Source organism: Eupeodes corollae, chromosome 1 (genome assembly GCF_945859685.1).
Source record: "Eupeodes corollae chromosome 1, idEupCoro1.1, whole genome shotgun sequence".
NCBI lineage: Eukaryota > Metazoa > Arthropoda > Insecta > Diptera > Syrphidae > Eupeodes > Eupeodes corollae.
In genome coordinates, this window is record NC_079147.1 from 117,116,091 (window position 1) to 117,134,000 (window position 17,910).

Below are 17,910 nucleotides of genomic sequence, written 5' to 3' on the forward strand. Positions count from 1 at the left end.
TGAACGAAAAATTGCTAACTAAGAAAATGTTTTAGTCGTTTGTGTAAGCGTCTGATAGCTCTATTCGGAATAAACATATTTGTATGAAAACGACTATCACATTTTTACTGTGACAACTTTTTAGGTATCAATTTGATCACCTTACAAAGATAAAGATAGATTTTTGATTGTCATTTATCAACCGATTCCACCCCAGTTAATGTACTAAAATTAATCTGACATGTGTCGATCCTTCGATTTCATCCGAGTGTTTTGAAATAAGGAAAAAACGATTATGCAGAACCTTTCAGCTTGCCTTGCTGATTTTGTGAATCTATTCAATTTAATACAAATAAAAAAGATAAATATAAACCATAATGTTGGACCAGTTTTGATAAGTTATATGTTCGACATTATAACTTATGAATATATATATGTATATATATTTAACCCAGTTTCACTTTAGTTTTCAAATAAAAACATTCCCCATTAATTTATTGATGTTTGATAAATCGTAGATATTTTAAACGAAAAAGCTAAAATGCTTTTTGCTTTAAATTCTACAAAATTCCGAAACGTTTGTTATCGACTAATCGTATTTTATTTCGGAATTTTACATCATATATTTCATTAGAAGAACACCCAACGCCCTGTTATAATTTAAACTTATTGCCTTAATTAAAAAAATATGTACAAAATTTGATTTCTCCTTTTTCCGTGCAATCGGCATCATTTATCCGTCCCTTAAATTTTTTATAGTTATCTGTGGTTGATGTCTCAAAACTAAAGTTTTCAACTTCAATTAAAATATGTTGAACAAAAAAATAAACTTCAAGTTGGGTTTATATACGAAAAAACGAAATCAAGTATCTGTCGGAATTTTACGAAAGCAATGATTTAAGATCAAACTTGTAGTATCTGTCGGAATTATACGGAAGCAATGATTTAAGATCAAACTTGGCTTCAAATTTAAGTATGCAATATTAAATCTCCAGCCGAAAGACCGAATTTCGGCCACTATATCAGTAGTTAGGCATCGAATATTCTCTTCCAAGGCTTCAATCGTAACCCCGAAATATAGTCCACGACGTGGGACAATGCGCTCTCCAAAATTGTTCTTCAATAAATTTATTGTTTCGTTGGCATGTAGCGCCGCCGTCTTGTTGGCACCAAAGGTCGTCTACATTAAAACCCTCCCATTCAGGCACGAAAAAGTCATAAATCATGGCTCTAGATCTTTCCCCATTGATAGCAACATTATTTTCAGGTTCGGTTCAAGATCCTTCCGCAAATCTTCCATAGAGTGGATGGGCGCAGCTCCAATTGTTACGCGATGGAGGATGGACTTATTCTGGTCTTCTTCGATACTCCTGTACGGTGTCTCTGAAGGTCGCCTTGTATAAGATAAGCAAATAGACTATGACTTGAGCTGTGGCACGCTACACTGTTAAACTAAGATCAGAGTTAAGTGATCATCGGCCAATGATTTTTCGATTAAAATTGGGATCAACTTATAAGTGTTTCAAAATCCAATTAGATAACGCACGACGCTGCGTATGGTCGTTTGGTTTCAGCTCCAGTTTTATTTTGTATGGTGTAGTCTGCGATAAGCCAAGTTCTTCTAAGAAACTCTGAAATGACCGCCTCGTATTCTGCTGTGCACTTTCACGAACAGCAGCGAAGTTTTCGACAAATCTTGCGTTTCATTGACCAGCCAGTGGAGTCGCATTTGGCCCCCAACCCTTGAATAAGAAATTAGTTTTAATTAATTTATAAAGTTGAGTCATCTTATGTACTGGTAGAAGTAATGGTTGGCGATCTTATTATCCCAGCAATCTTAACTGAAGAAATATATACATGTATAATATTTTTAGTTCTCATCTATTTTCTCTGGAATTCATTTATATATTTGGAAATTAGAACGAGTACGATAACTTTGGCTTGGCGACAAAATATAATAACGGTTCTGGCAGAGGAGCTTAATAATCACTTAAAATCTCAAAAAAAAAAAAAAATTAATAACGACGGTAACAATAGTAATAAATTATACATTTTTCTAAAGCCAGAATTCTAAACTTTTGAAATAATTGACTTCAGAGTCAAAAATTATGAAAAAAAAATGTTTAATCACTTTGAGTATTTTTTTTTTTAATTTTGTATCAAACACTAAAGATCTTTGACCCTCCCGACACATTCGCAGTGAACATTTAGAAGATGTGTTACCGCCAACAACTTCGGTTCTTGACCATCAATGATGAATTTATTGAACTCCACAGTTACACTCGTACGGACGGTGAATTCATTGATAAGACTTACATATCTTTAACACATTGAAAATTAACGTGATTTGTTTTTACTGACTTACTTAAAAATTAGCTGACTGGGACGCGGAATACAATACCTTCTCGTGGTGCATTCTGGGTTACTCTAAATAAATTGCTCAAACGAACTTATCATTGAAATTGTTGCTGAAAGGTAATCCTAAAAACCTCTTAAAAAGTTAACAAGCTCAAAAACAAAAAAAACTAAAATTTCATATTCAGAGAAGGAAAACTAACTTGTTACAAATAGGAACTCTGTGCGTATAGGAAAAAGAAGAACTAAATAAACACATTACCTGTAATAAAATCACAAAGATATACATACATATATGAGATTTACGGTGCAAACAATGAGATGCCTAGGGGGGGAGGGCATGGTTCAATTTACCCCTTCCGCCTAAACGAGGGGAGATAGACCCACCTCCGAAAGTAAAATTTGGTTGTATTAACCTCCTATACCAAAAACCGATATTATACCTTACCGCCAAGGTTATCGTAGTCTCAGCGGTTCATTATATTTACTTTGTTTTGCGCATAACAAAATCTCGAAAACCGTATTTAAGAAAACAAAAATCTCGAAAACCATAATTTAGAAAACAAAAATCTAGATACATGCAATTAAAAAGTCCTGATTGCAAAAGTATAAATATATATAAGTATATATTTTAAATTTTGAGAAAATGGTCTCTCATGGTGCAAATGATTATTAATTTAGTCCACTCTTTACCAAAACTTTGTCGCGAAAATTAATATAATTATATACAAACGGTGGGGTTTTGGCAAAGCAAAATATTTCGTTCATATTTCATTTCGTTAAGCTATCAATTTTGTCATACAAAAATTTAAATGTTTTCACAAAAAAATACTTTGGTTCCACAATATCAGACCGACTTCATTTGTTCATAAAATTATCTATTTTTCCAGATTTGTGTCGATCGAGATTTTAGCCATTCTTACATTATAGTTGTGTTTATGGTTCACATTCTTATTAAATGCCGTTTAAGTCGATTGTTTCTTTTTGATTGGACTTCACTAATTAAACGAACATTTACCCACAAAAATACGTCACTCTTTCGTAGTTTATCACTTGTTGTATTGATCATAGTGACTTTTTTCACCATTGTTTGTTATTTGCACGCAAGTTCAAGTGGGTGAATATTTTAAGAGTAAAATTGAATTAGTTTTGCGCTTTTGTTTTGGCAAATCTCAAAAGAAAAAACAGGAAAGTTATGATTTTTAAAAACTAATAAGACACTTTTGACCCACCCTGTGGTTTGCTATCAATAGTTCACAGTGCGAATTTTAACCGGACGGACGTAACGTTTTGTGAAAGAAGCTTTAGCAGCTAAAGATCCGTCTCTCTTCTGTATAGATTTATATCAGGAGTTTCAGGCAGAGTCCACTTCCGAAAAAATGAACAAAACCGAAGACTCCTTTATGCCAACAAGGATAACTATTATTCTGTAAAAATGTTCTTTCCAGTGAAGAGACCAAATTTTAAAATTAAAACACATCTTTATTAAATGGATGTATGATATGAAAAATTTAGACTGTAGGTGTGACTTTTTTGACTCACGGTATCTATGCTTACTTCATTCCAAAAAATTTAAACATCTTAGAAATGCGCATTATCGCAACGAAAATTTTCATACGGTATAAGGATGATCTTTGGCTTTTACTTTCTGTGTTAATTTGTTTTTCTTCCAAATGTATCTATGGTTATCTAAAATACTGTTTTTACTTCTAGCTTTGATTTTCATTGACTAAAGTTTTGTGCTAATTTTTGATTTCACTCTTATGGCTTACTGCAAGTAATCTGCCAAAGCCTTGCCACATTAAAAAAAAAGGATCATGATTGTTCCACAGTCCTACTTATTAAAAGTTAGTTTTTGTCTTCGCTCAGCTTGTTAAGCAAACATGTACATACATACATAAATAAGTTTTCTCAAAAAAACGCTGTTTAATAATTTTTTTTTGTAAGAAATCAATTCTTGCAAATGAAGTGTTTACGTCCTACTCCTTACGTTATTAAGTTTTCTTGAAGTTGAAAATCATATAATGTTTTTTTTTTCTTATTTGTATTTCTTTTCCATGAGTGGAATCTGAAATTGCAGCAACATTTAATTTGAAATCCACGTAAGACATTTGTTTACTTACTTTTCTCACTCTAATACACTTTAAAAGGAAACAACAAATATATTTACTTTACAATTATTTATTCACAGCTTTAAAATCGTTCTTCAATTTGCATAAACTTTAATCTATACAAATTATAAAAGGCGTCTATTCGTTTGCATTTTCCTTGTTAGCTAGAATTTATATTTTCAAATCGGGATCCGATATCAATTATTTCTAACATAAACTTTCGCATTTTTCATGTTTCCAACTGAAAAATTATTCGAATAATCATGGATCATCTATTATAAAGCACCGTATATATTAGAGGAGCTTCTTAACAAGTAAGCACTTTATTCTATTTCGCATAAATACAATTACTCACCAAATTGTCAGCACTTCCTACCTTAACATGAGAGTTGGCATTAACTAACGAATTAAGACGCATTTTCATTTTGTCACTTGTCTTTCGTTTAAAGATGTGTAAAAGTTATGAAGAATTAAGATTTAAACCGTTTATGTATTGATTCGTTAGTTGATTCTCATTAGTTTTATAATTTATATTTATGTATTTGTTCTTTTTTTGTTTAAGACACTTTAAAATTTAAACAAAAATGAGGTACTTACACATAATTTTTTTAAAGACAACGTTTGACAACGCCTGTAATCTTGAGCTCTTGGGTGGAGAATTTCCTTATTTCATAGGCATACGGAAATTGGGTCTAATGTTGTACAAAGAAAACTTCAGCTTAGATGCAATTCCTTTCGCTCGTATTAACTTGGTAATCAGTATAAATGACACATCGTCAATTGCCAAGATACTCAGAAATCCAAACACATCTCACTGTAGTTATTTGAATAATATGATAAAAGCTAACCATTTTACAACACACCTTTCTTTATTCAAACACATTAGTGCGTCAACTGCTTTAATTGTCCAAAGGAAATATTGTTTTCCTGTCATACTTGTTAAACATATTATTTTAGAGTTTATTATTAGGTAGGGAGATTTGTGTCCATCTGTTTAAAATTATGTGATGCTCTTAAAAGTATTATATGTACGTACAAACAATTTAAATTTAGGCCTCCAACCTTTCACTTGATAGTATACCTATGAAATGTTTCCCTAAACAATACACATTTCTTCAGGTGAATCTGTGTAGAATGCAAATTTCTATTAATTGTTTTTATTTTTTCATAAATTGTATGTTTTCGTTTTAAAATTTACAGAAATTTCGTCCATTAAATAAATACTTGTGACGTACTTTAATGTTGATTAACCAACGAAAATTAAAAAAAAAATTATAAATATAAAATTTTCAGGAAGTTAATATCCTTCTTTTTTATTTAAAAATAAATTATTTTTTCCGTTTCATTCCTTGTTCCTCGTTCGGTTTACTATTTGTCTCTCTTGAATTGTTTTAATCTTTGGATAACAATGTTAAACAAAATACGAAATAAAACCATATGAACAAAAATGTTTCAATTTAATTTAATTTAAAACCATTTAATATATTTTTCTTCTTGTTACTCTCTATTCCTATTTTTCTTGCACACATGCAGTAGTAGTCGGTAAACGTAAATTTGATGGAGGTCACCAAAATCCAGGAGATTCAAAACGACGTTACGCAAGCGGTTTAATAGGAAATGGTGGTGGGAGTTGGAGTAGCTTACCCTTGCCTCAACAACCTTTGGGTACAAATGGGGAACAATGGTATACTGATACTTTTCCAACATGGAGTTAAAAACAATAAAACAAACAAATAAAATAATAGAGACAAAATATTACGCAACAACTTTCATAAATTATCATGTACGTCAGAGAAAAAATTTAAACTTAAAATATCGTCCTTTTAAAATAGTACTTTTAAAAACTTCTTAAGACCAAATTTTCCGATAATTTTACAAAGAAAAATCAAATAACAAATATTCTTAATCGCAACAAAAATGTGTGCAAACCATAACAATCTAAACAATAAAGTAAATGATTTAACCTTAAATAATTATTGTTGATTTTTAAAACAATTTGTTTTGTTTTTTGGTTGTATTATGTTTGTTTAAAAAAAAAAAGTTGTAAGCAAATATTACAAACAAATCTATTTGGAAAGACTGTGCGTGGTAATTAAGTTAAATAAAAACAAAATGCGCACTCTTTTTTATACATAACTAGATAATTGCATAAGAAATATTGTATATAGAAATTTAAGAAGAAAATGATAATGATATGATGAATTAAAAATGACTGACAATTTCTTTAAAAAAGAAAACCGTTTTATATTGCTAGAATTAAAACAAAATTGAAAATAATTTTTTTTTAATATAAATAAAATAATTATGTAAAATATTTATCGGGGTTTAAAGAAAGATGGTGCATTATTATATAATGTTACCAAAAATGACAGAGTAATATGATAAAATGATTTAAAGATTTAAAAACAAAACTGTTATTTCTTTCTGTTAAATAAAAATAATCAAAAATTATTGAATTTATTGTTTACGTTTTATATTCTGTTAAAATCAAATTACTTAACAAATAATTCTTTTTTCTTGAAACTAACAATGAAGACGAGAAGTGTATATTTTGTTATAAACATCCGACTTAGCAGCAACGAATGATAAACATCACATATATTATTAGTCTAAAAAATCCTTACACTTCTTTAAAAGTAAGAGTATATATTCATGTTAATATAATTTCTTAATAAAAATAATAAAATAAAAGTCAACTTTTAAAATCAGTCCTAAGCCATAGTTTGTAGCTAATTTCAAAAATTATTATACGGGGGAAACAGCATTTGCAAAACCACTCCACACCACCATATTTGTTTTGTAAGAAATTTAAATTAATTCTTTATATTTAATGCCTAACTTTTTTTTAAATTTAAATGTGCTTAAATTTGTTCACTTCAAATATAATTTTTAATACTGAAAAATTTGTTCTTTTTCTCTCTATATTTACCAGTTCAAAAACTGCGAATGCCAACTAATAATTTAATTGTATAAGTAAACTTGTAAAAAATCGACTGAAATTTATAATTATGATGTATAAATAATAATTAAGGAATACTAAATTTGGTTGAACCTGAACCTACAATTTGTTTAAGTAGACCTACAGCCTTAAGTTAAAATTCAATTTTTTTGGAAAATTTAGAAATACAAACATTTTCGTTTATTTTTTTAAAACCTTTTTCAGCTTTTTTGTTTTTATGTTTTAATTCAAAATTGAGAAACAATGAAAAATATAAATTTATTTCAACTTGTTTTTTTTGTTAGAAAAATGTCCTTACTTGTTTTACGGTACGCATTCAAATGCGTATTTTTTGTTAGTTTGTATTTATAATATAATATTTTGTGCATTGCAAATGGTGATAGTGTATTGTAAAAAAAAGAGAAAATAAAAATAATTTAAACAATAAAATTCGAATACATATAATGTTTGGACTCGAAATTGTGATGATTTCTTTTTAAAAAAGAAAACTTTTAACATTTTTGTACGAAATTTTATAAAATAACAACTTTAAAATAAAGTGAATGTTGTGAAAACTAATAATAACACATTTTGGATAAAAAAAAGTTATACTCATATTCAACACACACAAAAATCCGACGGGTTTATTAATGTATGTATACACATATTAGCATTTTAATTCAGATAATATTTATACATAAAAATAAAACACGTGTGTAGAGAAAAAGGACAATATTTTATTTTTTAATTTATTTTGGTGTTTTCAACTATTAATTATCCTTAAGTATTCAATAGAAACATAAAATAAACTAAATATTTGTAAACGTACAAATATAAATAAACACTTTTAGGAGATTACAGAAAAAAAAAACACATTTATAATCCATAAAATCAATTACACACAAAATTAATCTAGAAATAATTCTTAATATCTATATTATAATTGTAGAATTCAAAAATTAAAATTGAAGACAACAGTAAACTAATTAAACTAAAGGAAAACATTGGTAATAAAATTTAAAAACTAATTTCAACAGCTTAACACATATACATATACATGCATAATTAAGCTATGAACACAAACATGAACTTCCAATTAAGAACATTTTTTATTATATTAATGTTTTTCTTTGTTAGCCTTTGAGTTGCAAAATTAAACAAAATGTATCCGATATACTTTTAAGATTCTTTCTTAACACAAAATTATAACGTATTCATTATAGAATCAAAATAATAATTCATAGAAAGAAAAAAAAAATAAAATATTTTTAAAAAATGAATCAATAGATTAAAAAAAAAATTGTTTAAGCTTTCTTCACTGTTTCACTTTTAATGACAGTAAAATTAAGTAAATTAATTAACAACATATTACTTTTTCTTACATTTTTTATGGTTCATAAGCAAATAAAATCAGAAGTAAAATATTTAATCATGTATAAAATGCAATAAACATTATTTCAGATATCATTATTTGGTTTGAAAAATCGGATTTGTTATTTGTCATTGCAATTAATATTAAATGCTCTTTTTTTATTTGTCCGTATTTAAAAAAATGATCCTTTAAAAATTTGTTTTTTTTTTTTTAATAGTTAATTCAGAATAATATTTCATGATTAAACAATAAGCTTTTAGGTAAACAAAATATAAACATAAACGAAAAACATACAGAAAAATTGTCAAGGAACATTAAACCGCAGTTTTTTATCTCTGATGACCTCTCAATAATAATAATAATAACAAAAGATAACTGGAACTAAGACACTAAAATTATGACGAATATTTGGAAATGTAACTGACATAGATGTAAAAATATGTATGTTAAGAGCAGATAATTTTGTTAAAAAAAAGCTCAGTGATAACTAATTCAAGAAAAGATCAGGCACTAGAGCATGATGAAAAATAAAATAAAAGAGAAACATTACAAATTGTTGTTTTTATCGTCATTCTTTTACTAGTTTTATTTTTACTTAAATGTCATGTGTTACATAATTTTTGTTTATTTTACTTCAATGTTTTATGGATTTTCATATACATATAAATAAAAAGGAAATTCTGTTAATTTATCAATTTTTATTTTGTTAGAAGATTTCACACTAACTAACAGCTTCAAACGTTTTTTTTTTTAATTTCAATACACCTCCTGTCGTCTGCCTTTAGTTTTTTTACTTTAAATTTAAAAAACTTTATTCAGAATGTAGTCCAATACAATGTTATTACAGATAAATTGTATTTAAAAATGTCTATTACAAATTAATTGAATTGTAATTAAATTTTGTATTTAAGTGTCAGTTTAAATTTAATTTAAAAAAATGTATTAGGTTTGTAATTTAATTTTTTTTTTTTGAAAAATGTGATAACAAGCAAAATAATAAGGTTAAAAATGAGTAAAAATACTATTTTTTTTTTTCAAAATTTGACACAAAGCTTATTTTTGCAATATTGACAATTTGAATTAAACAGGAGACAATTTGAATGCGAAATAAAACAACAGGTGTCGACGTAGTCTAAATTTTATATTAAAGCGCCAGTTATAGCAATCATTGGATTGGATTTTTTTTCAGGTCGTTTTTAACTATCATTAAAAATTTATGTCATGGAAACATATTTCCTGATTGAATTCCACCGACAAATTTTTACTGACAAAAATCGGTCATTGGAATTGTGTGAAATTGGAACTCAAATCAGTGGAACGACTCGTTTCACTTTTGAACATAAAAGTATCAGCTGTTCAGGAAAATTAATTTCCTCCCGGAAAATAGAAAAATGACCTTTTAGGCGCCAGTTATGGCTATCATTGAAGACAAACATTGGAATTTTTTGACAGGTCGTTTATAGCTATCCTTAAAAATGTTTGTCATTAAAAAAAATTTTCTGATTGAAATCCACCGAAAAATGTTTACTGACAGAAATCTGTCATTGGAATTGTGTGGAATTGAAACACAAATCAGTGGAACGATTCGTTTCACTTTTGAACATAAAAGTATCAGCTGGGGGGTTATTATGAAAAACGAAACTGGTTCAAAATAACGCTTATTCGTTAAATTGCGATTAGAAAAAACGATTGTAGTGGCACTAAATCGTCAAATTGCGATTAAGAAAAACGAGAATCGTAAAAATGACGATACTCGTATTTTTATTTACGAGTGCCTTCAGCTCTCGTTCAGCTTTCGTTTTGGGGGTAGATGTCAAATGTCATTTATTTTTTTGTTTGGTTGGTTTTTATTTTGTTAAGTGCGCAAAAAAATGTAAGTAAATAATAAATAAAATTGTCAAAAACATACAAATAAGTTATTTCTAACCTTCTAGGCAGTTGGATTTGCTGGTAGCTTTTATGGAAACCAAACATTTGGTTTGGGATTCATCTTCGCTTTCATGGAAATAGTCGCAGTGAAAAAACATTTTATAGAATTTATGCAAATTACATTTATTTTTAAAACTTCCTCGACTTTATTTATATTTTGACATTTGTTAATAGGAGTGAAGTTAGTTGCTCCTTTAAAAAATTATCATTTTTCGTTTTTGCCTGGCAACTTTTTTTGCTTTCTATTTTCGTATCTTATAATCGCTCTTCACCATGACTTTCGTTTCTTCGAGTTTCGTTTTTTCTGCCGTTCGTTTCGTAATTCATAATAAGGGCCCTGTTCAGGAAAACTAATTTGATTCCGTAAAATAGAAAAATACATTTTTAGAGAAAAATAAATGCGCAATTACACTTTTTTTTTCTCAAAAAAATTCTTTGTGTGATTTCCGATCGATATTCAATTTTCATTAATTTCGATTTCAATGATAGCTATAACTGGTCCCTAATTGGCATAATGAGCTTATATTTCCAGCGAAAAAAGAGTTTTCAAAGTACGACTCCGATAGGTAACGCTGTAGTCCAAATTATATGCTTATTGACATTGATTAATTTTTGCAACACATGGATTTTTCATAAAAAAGAAATTTGCTGAGTATATACCCGATTGGAGGCACCGTAGTCTATATTTATTTAAGAATTCTATACACATGTTGGTTTAAAAAAAAATTAGATATGGATCTCAAAGGTGGAGCTGTAGTATAAATGAAATACCTAATCAAGGAAAACACGGTAAAAAGATTGCATGATTTAACACATAATTAATTTTTGTATTGGATGATACAACCTTTTTTAAGTTTGAGTCAGAGTATGATGATGGTTTTGTACGGAATATAGGTAAGACATTCCAATTCCATTAAAGTGGTTGCATCCAATCTATTTGTTTACTGTTCAGAACTTGAATCTGCAAAAATAACGGTTTATGTTCAGTTTTCATTTTGTATCGGACGTTAATAAGCGAAATTGCCGTATTTGGAGTGATCATAATTTACAAGTTATTGTTGAGACACCGTAACATCTTCAAAAAGACACTCATGCTTATTTTGAGATTCGAACGAAACGTTGATTCGAGTGACTAGATTTATTCGTTCGAATGAATTTTGTTTATTTTGAGATTCGAATGAAAAACATTCATTGCAGAAAATGAACCGAAATGAACAGTATTTTGGAGATCAGCTGTTCTAAATGATTTGACATTTTGATATGATTTAGTTTGACCACACAAAATTTTTATTTTCGAAGAGTCTTATTTTTAATTCAGAGTTTGTCACAGATTAACAGTTTCTGGATTGAAAAATAAAGTAAAGTTAATAAAGTGATAAAGAAAAACATTCAAGACATGAAATTAAACATTTTTTCAACTAACGTAACCATTTTGGTTTGAATTTTCATGTTGTGCTTATACCGTTTAATATGTTATGTATATTCGTCACACATGGTCACACTTTCAATTGAAATGAAAACAATCAAAGTTTATAAACTTCAAATCAATGTAGATTTTCTTATTATAGAAAGTAAACAACGACAATAGTTTTGTTTCTTAATTCTAATGGCGAAGAACGAGAACATTTTCTTAGAAGAAGGATTATGGACGCATCAAATCCGTTTGAGTTTGACGGTTTAAAGTAAGTACCTATAAAATTGATGTGAAATTTTTCTATTGCAAAAATAAATCCTGGTGACTAAATTGATTTTGTTTTGTAGATTTGTAAGGAACTTTCGCCTCAATAAACGGGAATTTAAATATGTCTTGGATGAGCTTTCCATCGAGATACAGGGGGGAACTTCTTTGTCCATACCGTAGCACCGTCTTTACATGGAGGCTCATGGCTATTGAGCTTCACGGCAGCATCTCTCCAAAACCGGTCAACATCTATACGGTTTATCAGGATTTCTTTTTGTTCCCTATTTGTCCAATTTGAATATGACTGTGCCCTTTATGAAATAACAAAAAAAAACTCGTCAATATAACCAATTTCGTTTAATTATCGTATAAAAATTGTTAAAACTTACATCTTTCTTCAGCTATTCACCAGAAAATATCTGAACGACACAAAAATGACATTTGGTTCGAATCATTCGAAAGTCAAAATTTACTTATTTTTTTTTTAATGAACTTTCGATTGAATCAGCAAACTTTCGAATCGATCGAATCTCAAAATAAAATCTTCTCGAATTCGAATAACTTTCGATCGAAAACGAATCTCAAAATAAGGGTGACTGTTTTGTTTACTCTATGGGTCGACTACAAAGTAACAGTCAATGTGAACACTTTAAAGCAATGATTAATGACTTATGCTACTTGCCTAGCATGTAGCGCGGTATATGTATTTGGAACCAAAATTCCATTATTGGAGGAAACTGATATGGACGACCTTTAGATAAAAACGAGACGATCGATGCCTTGGAAGATAATATTCGGCTTGTTTTTGCTGCCATGCTGCTCCAGGTAATGCAAAAGTGGTCTAAAATTGAGTTAATCGAGCCAGCCGCGTCATAACGGCTACTTACCCGAAATGATTCTTAAAACATAATCGGACCTATTGAGGTAACCATTGGATCGGAGTTTTATCTGATTTCCTATAAATCGGAGACATTTTGCTTGGGGGGAGTATTAGAAAATAAAAGCAAACTTATTTTTATTCAGTCGGAAGTTTTATTGTATCCATAGAAGATAAGAAGAATTGTAAAATTTGAAGATAAGAACTAGAACTGAAGATAAGTTAACCTACGCTGCATTACATTTTTTTCCATTTAATAAGTTCCCATATGAAGTTATTGTAATCGGTGCGATTTTTGGAATTGAAATTTGTTCGACTTTCCAATGTACCTAGAAACTTCATAAAAGATTTTTAAAGAGATGTTTGTGCGTGTTTATGTACGTACATTCGAGAAACTTTTTTTCGTCATCCATATCTCAAGAATCAGTAGAATCAAATAAATTTTCTTATAGAGATAATGATGCAGGAATGAAAAAAAAAAATTGAGTGAGCGTTTTTTTTACCGTAGCAATTTGATAAAATGTGAACATTTTCCTTAACCCAAAATATCTCACGAACCAATAACACTAACAACTTGAATTAAATTTTGTTTTAGTTTTTAAAAAAACGGTTTTTATTATAAATAAAAAAATGAATGTCGAATCGAATATTTAACGAACAAAAAATTAATTTATCTCCACAATAATTGTATGCAACGAAAAATAACGGGTTCGACTTCAGTTAATTTCCAAGAAAATATGAATAAAAGTTAGTAACATATGAGTTTCGATTTAAATATCTTTTTGAATTTTAAAGATATTGGCTTCAAACTAATTTAATTTTATAAAAACGATAGTTTTCGACATTCAGTACAATTTTAAGAAAAATCAAATTGATAGTTTTTTCATAAAAATTCAAATCTACGCAAACTAAGCTTAAGATGAAATGAAATAATGAAAATTCGTAATATCTCTTTGTTAATTCTGCTGCTTCTTTCTGAAACGCATTCCTCGTTACGCGTTCGTGGTTAAAATGCATTAAAAATAAAATAAAATACATATACCTACACATTAGTGAAAAATTGAATATTTTCAGATTTTTGAGATATTACTACAAGAAAAAGGGAACTTGATGCCATTGGAAAGCGTTCAAATGAGAAGGGTAGGTAACAGCAAGGGTATCGCTATTACAGAAGATAACCTTGGCGATGAAACTTTTCTGTTGTGAGAGCTATGCAATTCAACCAGCAGTTTTGGGAATATATGTACACCTTTATTAAACGCACCAATATTATTGAATTCGAATTGAAAGCTCGCAAAACTGTTGGTTAACTCATTTCAATGTTGTTGACGTTTAATGTCACATTCCAGCAATTCGATTGACTTCCGGACGACACGAATAGCAAGGAGCGAGTTTACAAACCCCCACCACGCGTTTTTCATGGACTACTCCCACTTTGGGAGCCTGAAGTTTCCGAGTTTGCATTCTCGGCATTTTTGACTCGGCACAGAAGTTTTTATAATTTGGTTGCTGATACGATTGGCTTGGGAAAAGAGCTTCCACAATAATACAGGTGGCGGGCGGTAGTCCACAATCGAATATGCATTTTTCGAAATCATGTACCATGCAAGAGAAAACTGCAAAACTTGACAGCGCTGGCTACCGAAAAGTGTTAAGAATGAAAATATGAAGCTGGGGGATCACTTTATTTTTTGACACTTTCCTGGGCAAAGCCAAGCCACATGGAACAAATACAAGTTGAATCAGTTGAAACGTTCGAACTGAAACGTTCAGTGACCGACAGGCGAATAATTACAGTGTGGGCAGTAGTTAATTGAATCTACATTCAGTTGTTCACCGGTACCTACCACCGTGGATTATCCAAATACTCTGTTTGACTGTATTTGCAAGCATGATGAAGTACTTAAGGCTACTGATACAATTTCGCAAACATTTACAGGGGCCCTACTATGTAACTCGATTCTACAATGAAATTGCTCGAATTCGAAAAATTGCTACTATGTATCTATTTGACTACTTTCGAACAAACGAGAATCGAATAGTTCTAGTAGTGCCAACTATATTCATATAAACTTTCGAATAAACGAGGAACTACGTAACTCGAAAGTAGAATTCAAAACAGGGCAAAATCGAAATAATCACTTTACATCGAATGTGTTTGCGAGCGGAGTTTTTTTTGTCAAAGTGTAACTAATATGTTATAAATTTTTAATATGCAATTTGAATTTGAAAGTTTTTCATTCAAGTTGTTGTGTTTTATTATTTACACCGGGAATTCGTGATTTTTGCCAAAAATAGCTTTTGGGCTTTCGTTTCTCTTCCTCATTCATTTCAAAATTCATCATCAGCAGGCACATGACACTTTCGATTGAAGTCAAAACTTCGGCAAGTATTTTTGGCATGGTTTGCTGTGCACGTCCAGCGTTATTATCATCACCATTGTGGTTTTGGTAACTTCTTATTGCCAAAAACTTCAATGCTGCTGATAACTTCATGATAATTGGAATAGCATTTGTCTTCTGCGAGCAGTCATGTCGGATAATATGGTCTTAAGTAAGAACATAAACCCGTCTTTAGTTTAGTCTATGCTATAAAAACATCGAGTGTAGCTTCGCCGGGTGGCACCTAGCGCCGCCGTCCTGTGGAAACCAAATTTTGCCAATATCCTCCTCATCCGTTCGTTCCACATGGCCCGATAACGATCGCTATTGACTGTATCGGACACTCCTTGATTATTTTCGAAGAAAATTGGCCCAATTATGCCTCTGGACCAGAATACGCACCAAACAGTGACTTGTTTTGGATGTATCGGCTATTCAATGTATGCATATGGGTTTTCTGTGAACTAAATGCGACAATTTTGCTTGTTAACATACCCGCAAAGATAAAAATGAGCTCCATCTGAAAAGTTGATGAACCATATTCGTTCAGCGGAAAGATAAATCTAATTAACTGTGAAATCAGACATGAGCTAAGTGTAACCATTCACGAAATAAGCCCTTGTTGAAAAAAAACATTCGATGGCGGACCCTATATGTGCAAACCTTATCTCACTCAGCTTCATTATTATTTAATTATCACTTATTCTTCTGCGTTTTATTTGCTCGTACCGCTCTTCATTTCCTTGCAAATTGAACCAAATTCGAACGTTGTCCATTTTTGTAATAATTATTTTTGTCCAAAATTTTTATGTTTTATTATTGTTTTTTATTATTTTGTTTTTAAAACTGTCAAACAACTCGATACTCGTTCGAAAGTAGAATATTTTTTGAAAATAAGTTGGTATAACTGGCATTCGATTCTATTTTCATACGTGGTACGATTTGAAAGTAGAATCGGAAATGAGTTTCGAATAGACTCAAAAGTAGAATCGAGTTACATAGTAGGGCCCCAGACGAATATCTTACTTGTACATCTTCTGGCAAATTGTGTGCTGTAGCTGCTAAGAATATTTTTTAAATATCTTTATTTTTCTCCTTTTATTTAAAATTATAGGTCTCTAGAATTTAAGGCCAATTCATTACATTCTTACAAGTTGAAATTAGGACGTTGATATTGTTGATTTTAAAACATTATTTGACACCAAAAATAACATTGGATGGACATATTTTCAGGTAATACATAGGTATTGCTTCACTAATGCCTTGACCTGAAATTTTTGTTTTCGTTTTTCAAAGTTTGCATTAAATGTTATCCTTAAGTTAGTCCACTTGCCTTTACGGTTGCTACATCTAATTCTAATTTGCTAGCTTTGATTGAGAGTGGTTCAGAATGTTCTCTTATAAAAAGGTAAATTGCTGGTAGTAGTTGTAGAACCTAACCTGTTGTCTTATGATGGTATAGTAAGTAGACATTTTTAAAACTCCGGGTTTAGAATTAGTAATCAAAAGTTACAGTGCAAGAATAACTTGTTTTTACAATAATGATGTTTGTATATCTCAATCTTCAGGTTTTAATTAAATTGTACTTAGCTGAACTCGAATACGGTGTGCGATAATTATCCTTAACCCGTAATATAGAAACAGATTGATATTTAAGGACAGTCTCAGTATTTTACCTGCTTGGATATGGCATCTGGTTTTCACCAGACATCAGTGACAAGCAATTCAATTCAAAAGACTGTGTTCATTACTTCTGATGGTGTATGGGAATATTTAAAAATGCCATTTGGACTTTGTAATGCCCCCGCAGTATATTAAAGAGTTGTTAATAAGGCACTAAAACATTAAAAGGACGAAGTTGTTTTTATTTACATAGACGATGTATTAACCTTTTTGAAAAGCCGTGACGATATTTTCAACATCTTGAATCAACATTAGATGCATTGCCTGAGGCAGGGTTAAAAACGTCAGTTGAATGCTTGTGTTATGCAATGGATGAATCAAACCAAACCCTTAAAAGATTAAAGCACTAATAAAGTACCTTGATCCATCAATTTCAATTAAAACAGTTCAACGGATTAGCTGTGTATTTCAGAACATTCGTTCCAAATTTTTCACTCCACTTTATAAACTAACAAAGATAAACTTGAAATGGGAGTGAAAAGATGAGCAAACTACCTCTCATCAAATAATCATCAATTATATAACCACTGAATCTGTATTACCCATGTTTGACCCCTGCAAACCTATAGAGCTACTCGCAGACGCAAGTTTGTTTGGTTATGGT

General features: G+C 30.0%; 1 protein-coding gene and 1 long non-coding RNA gene across 13 annotated transcripts in view; both read left to right on the forward strand.

Moving 5' to 3' along the window:
• LOC129954261 (heterogeneous nuclear ribonucleoprotein R) overlaps window positions 1-6,198 on the forward strand; it is a 67,961-nt gene extending 61,763 nt beyond the window's left edge. For all 12 annotated transcript variants that reach the window (XM_056068055.1, XM_056068051.1, XM_056068050.1 and 9 more), the window contains one exon: window positions 5,979-6,198. In XM_056068055.1, the coding sequence (XP_055924030.1) occupies window positions 5,979-6,160 (182 nt within the window). In that variant the 3' untranslated portion in view covers window positions 6,161-6,198. The remainder of the gene's footprint in view (window positions 1-5,978) is intronic.
• A 6,037-nt stretch (window positions 6,199-12,235) lies between these two features.
• On the forward strand, window positions 12,236-12,961 carry LOC129954097 (uncharacterized). The gene is made up of 2 exons (XR_008782639.1): window positions 12,236-12,366; window positions 12,446-12,961. It is a non-coding gene; the product is annotated as an uncharacterized LOC129954097 (long non-coding RNA).
• The last annotated feature ends 4,949 nt before the right edge of the window (window positions 12,962-17,910 follow it).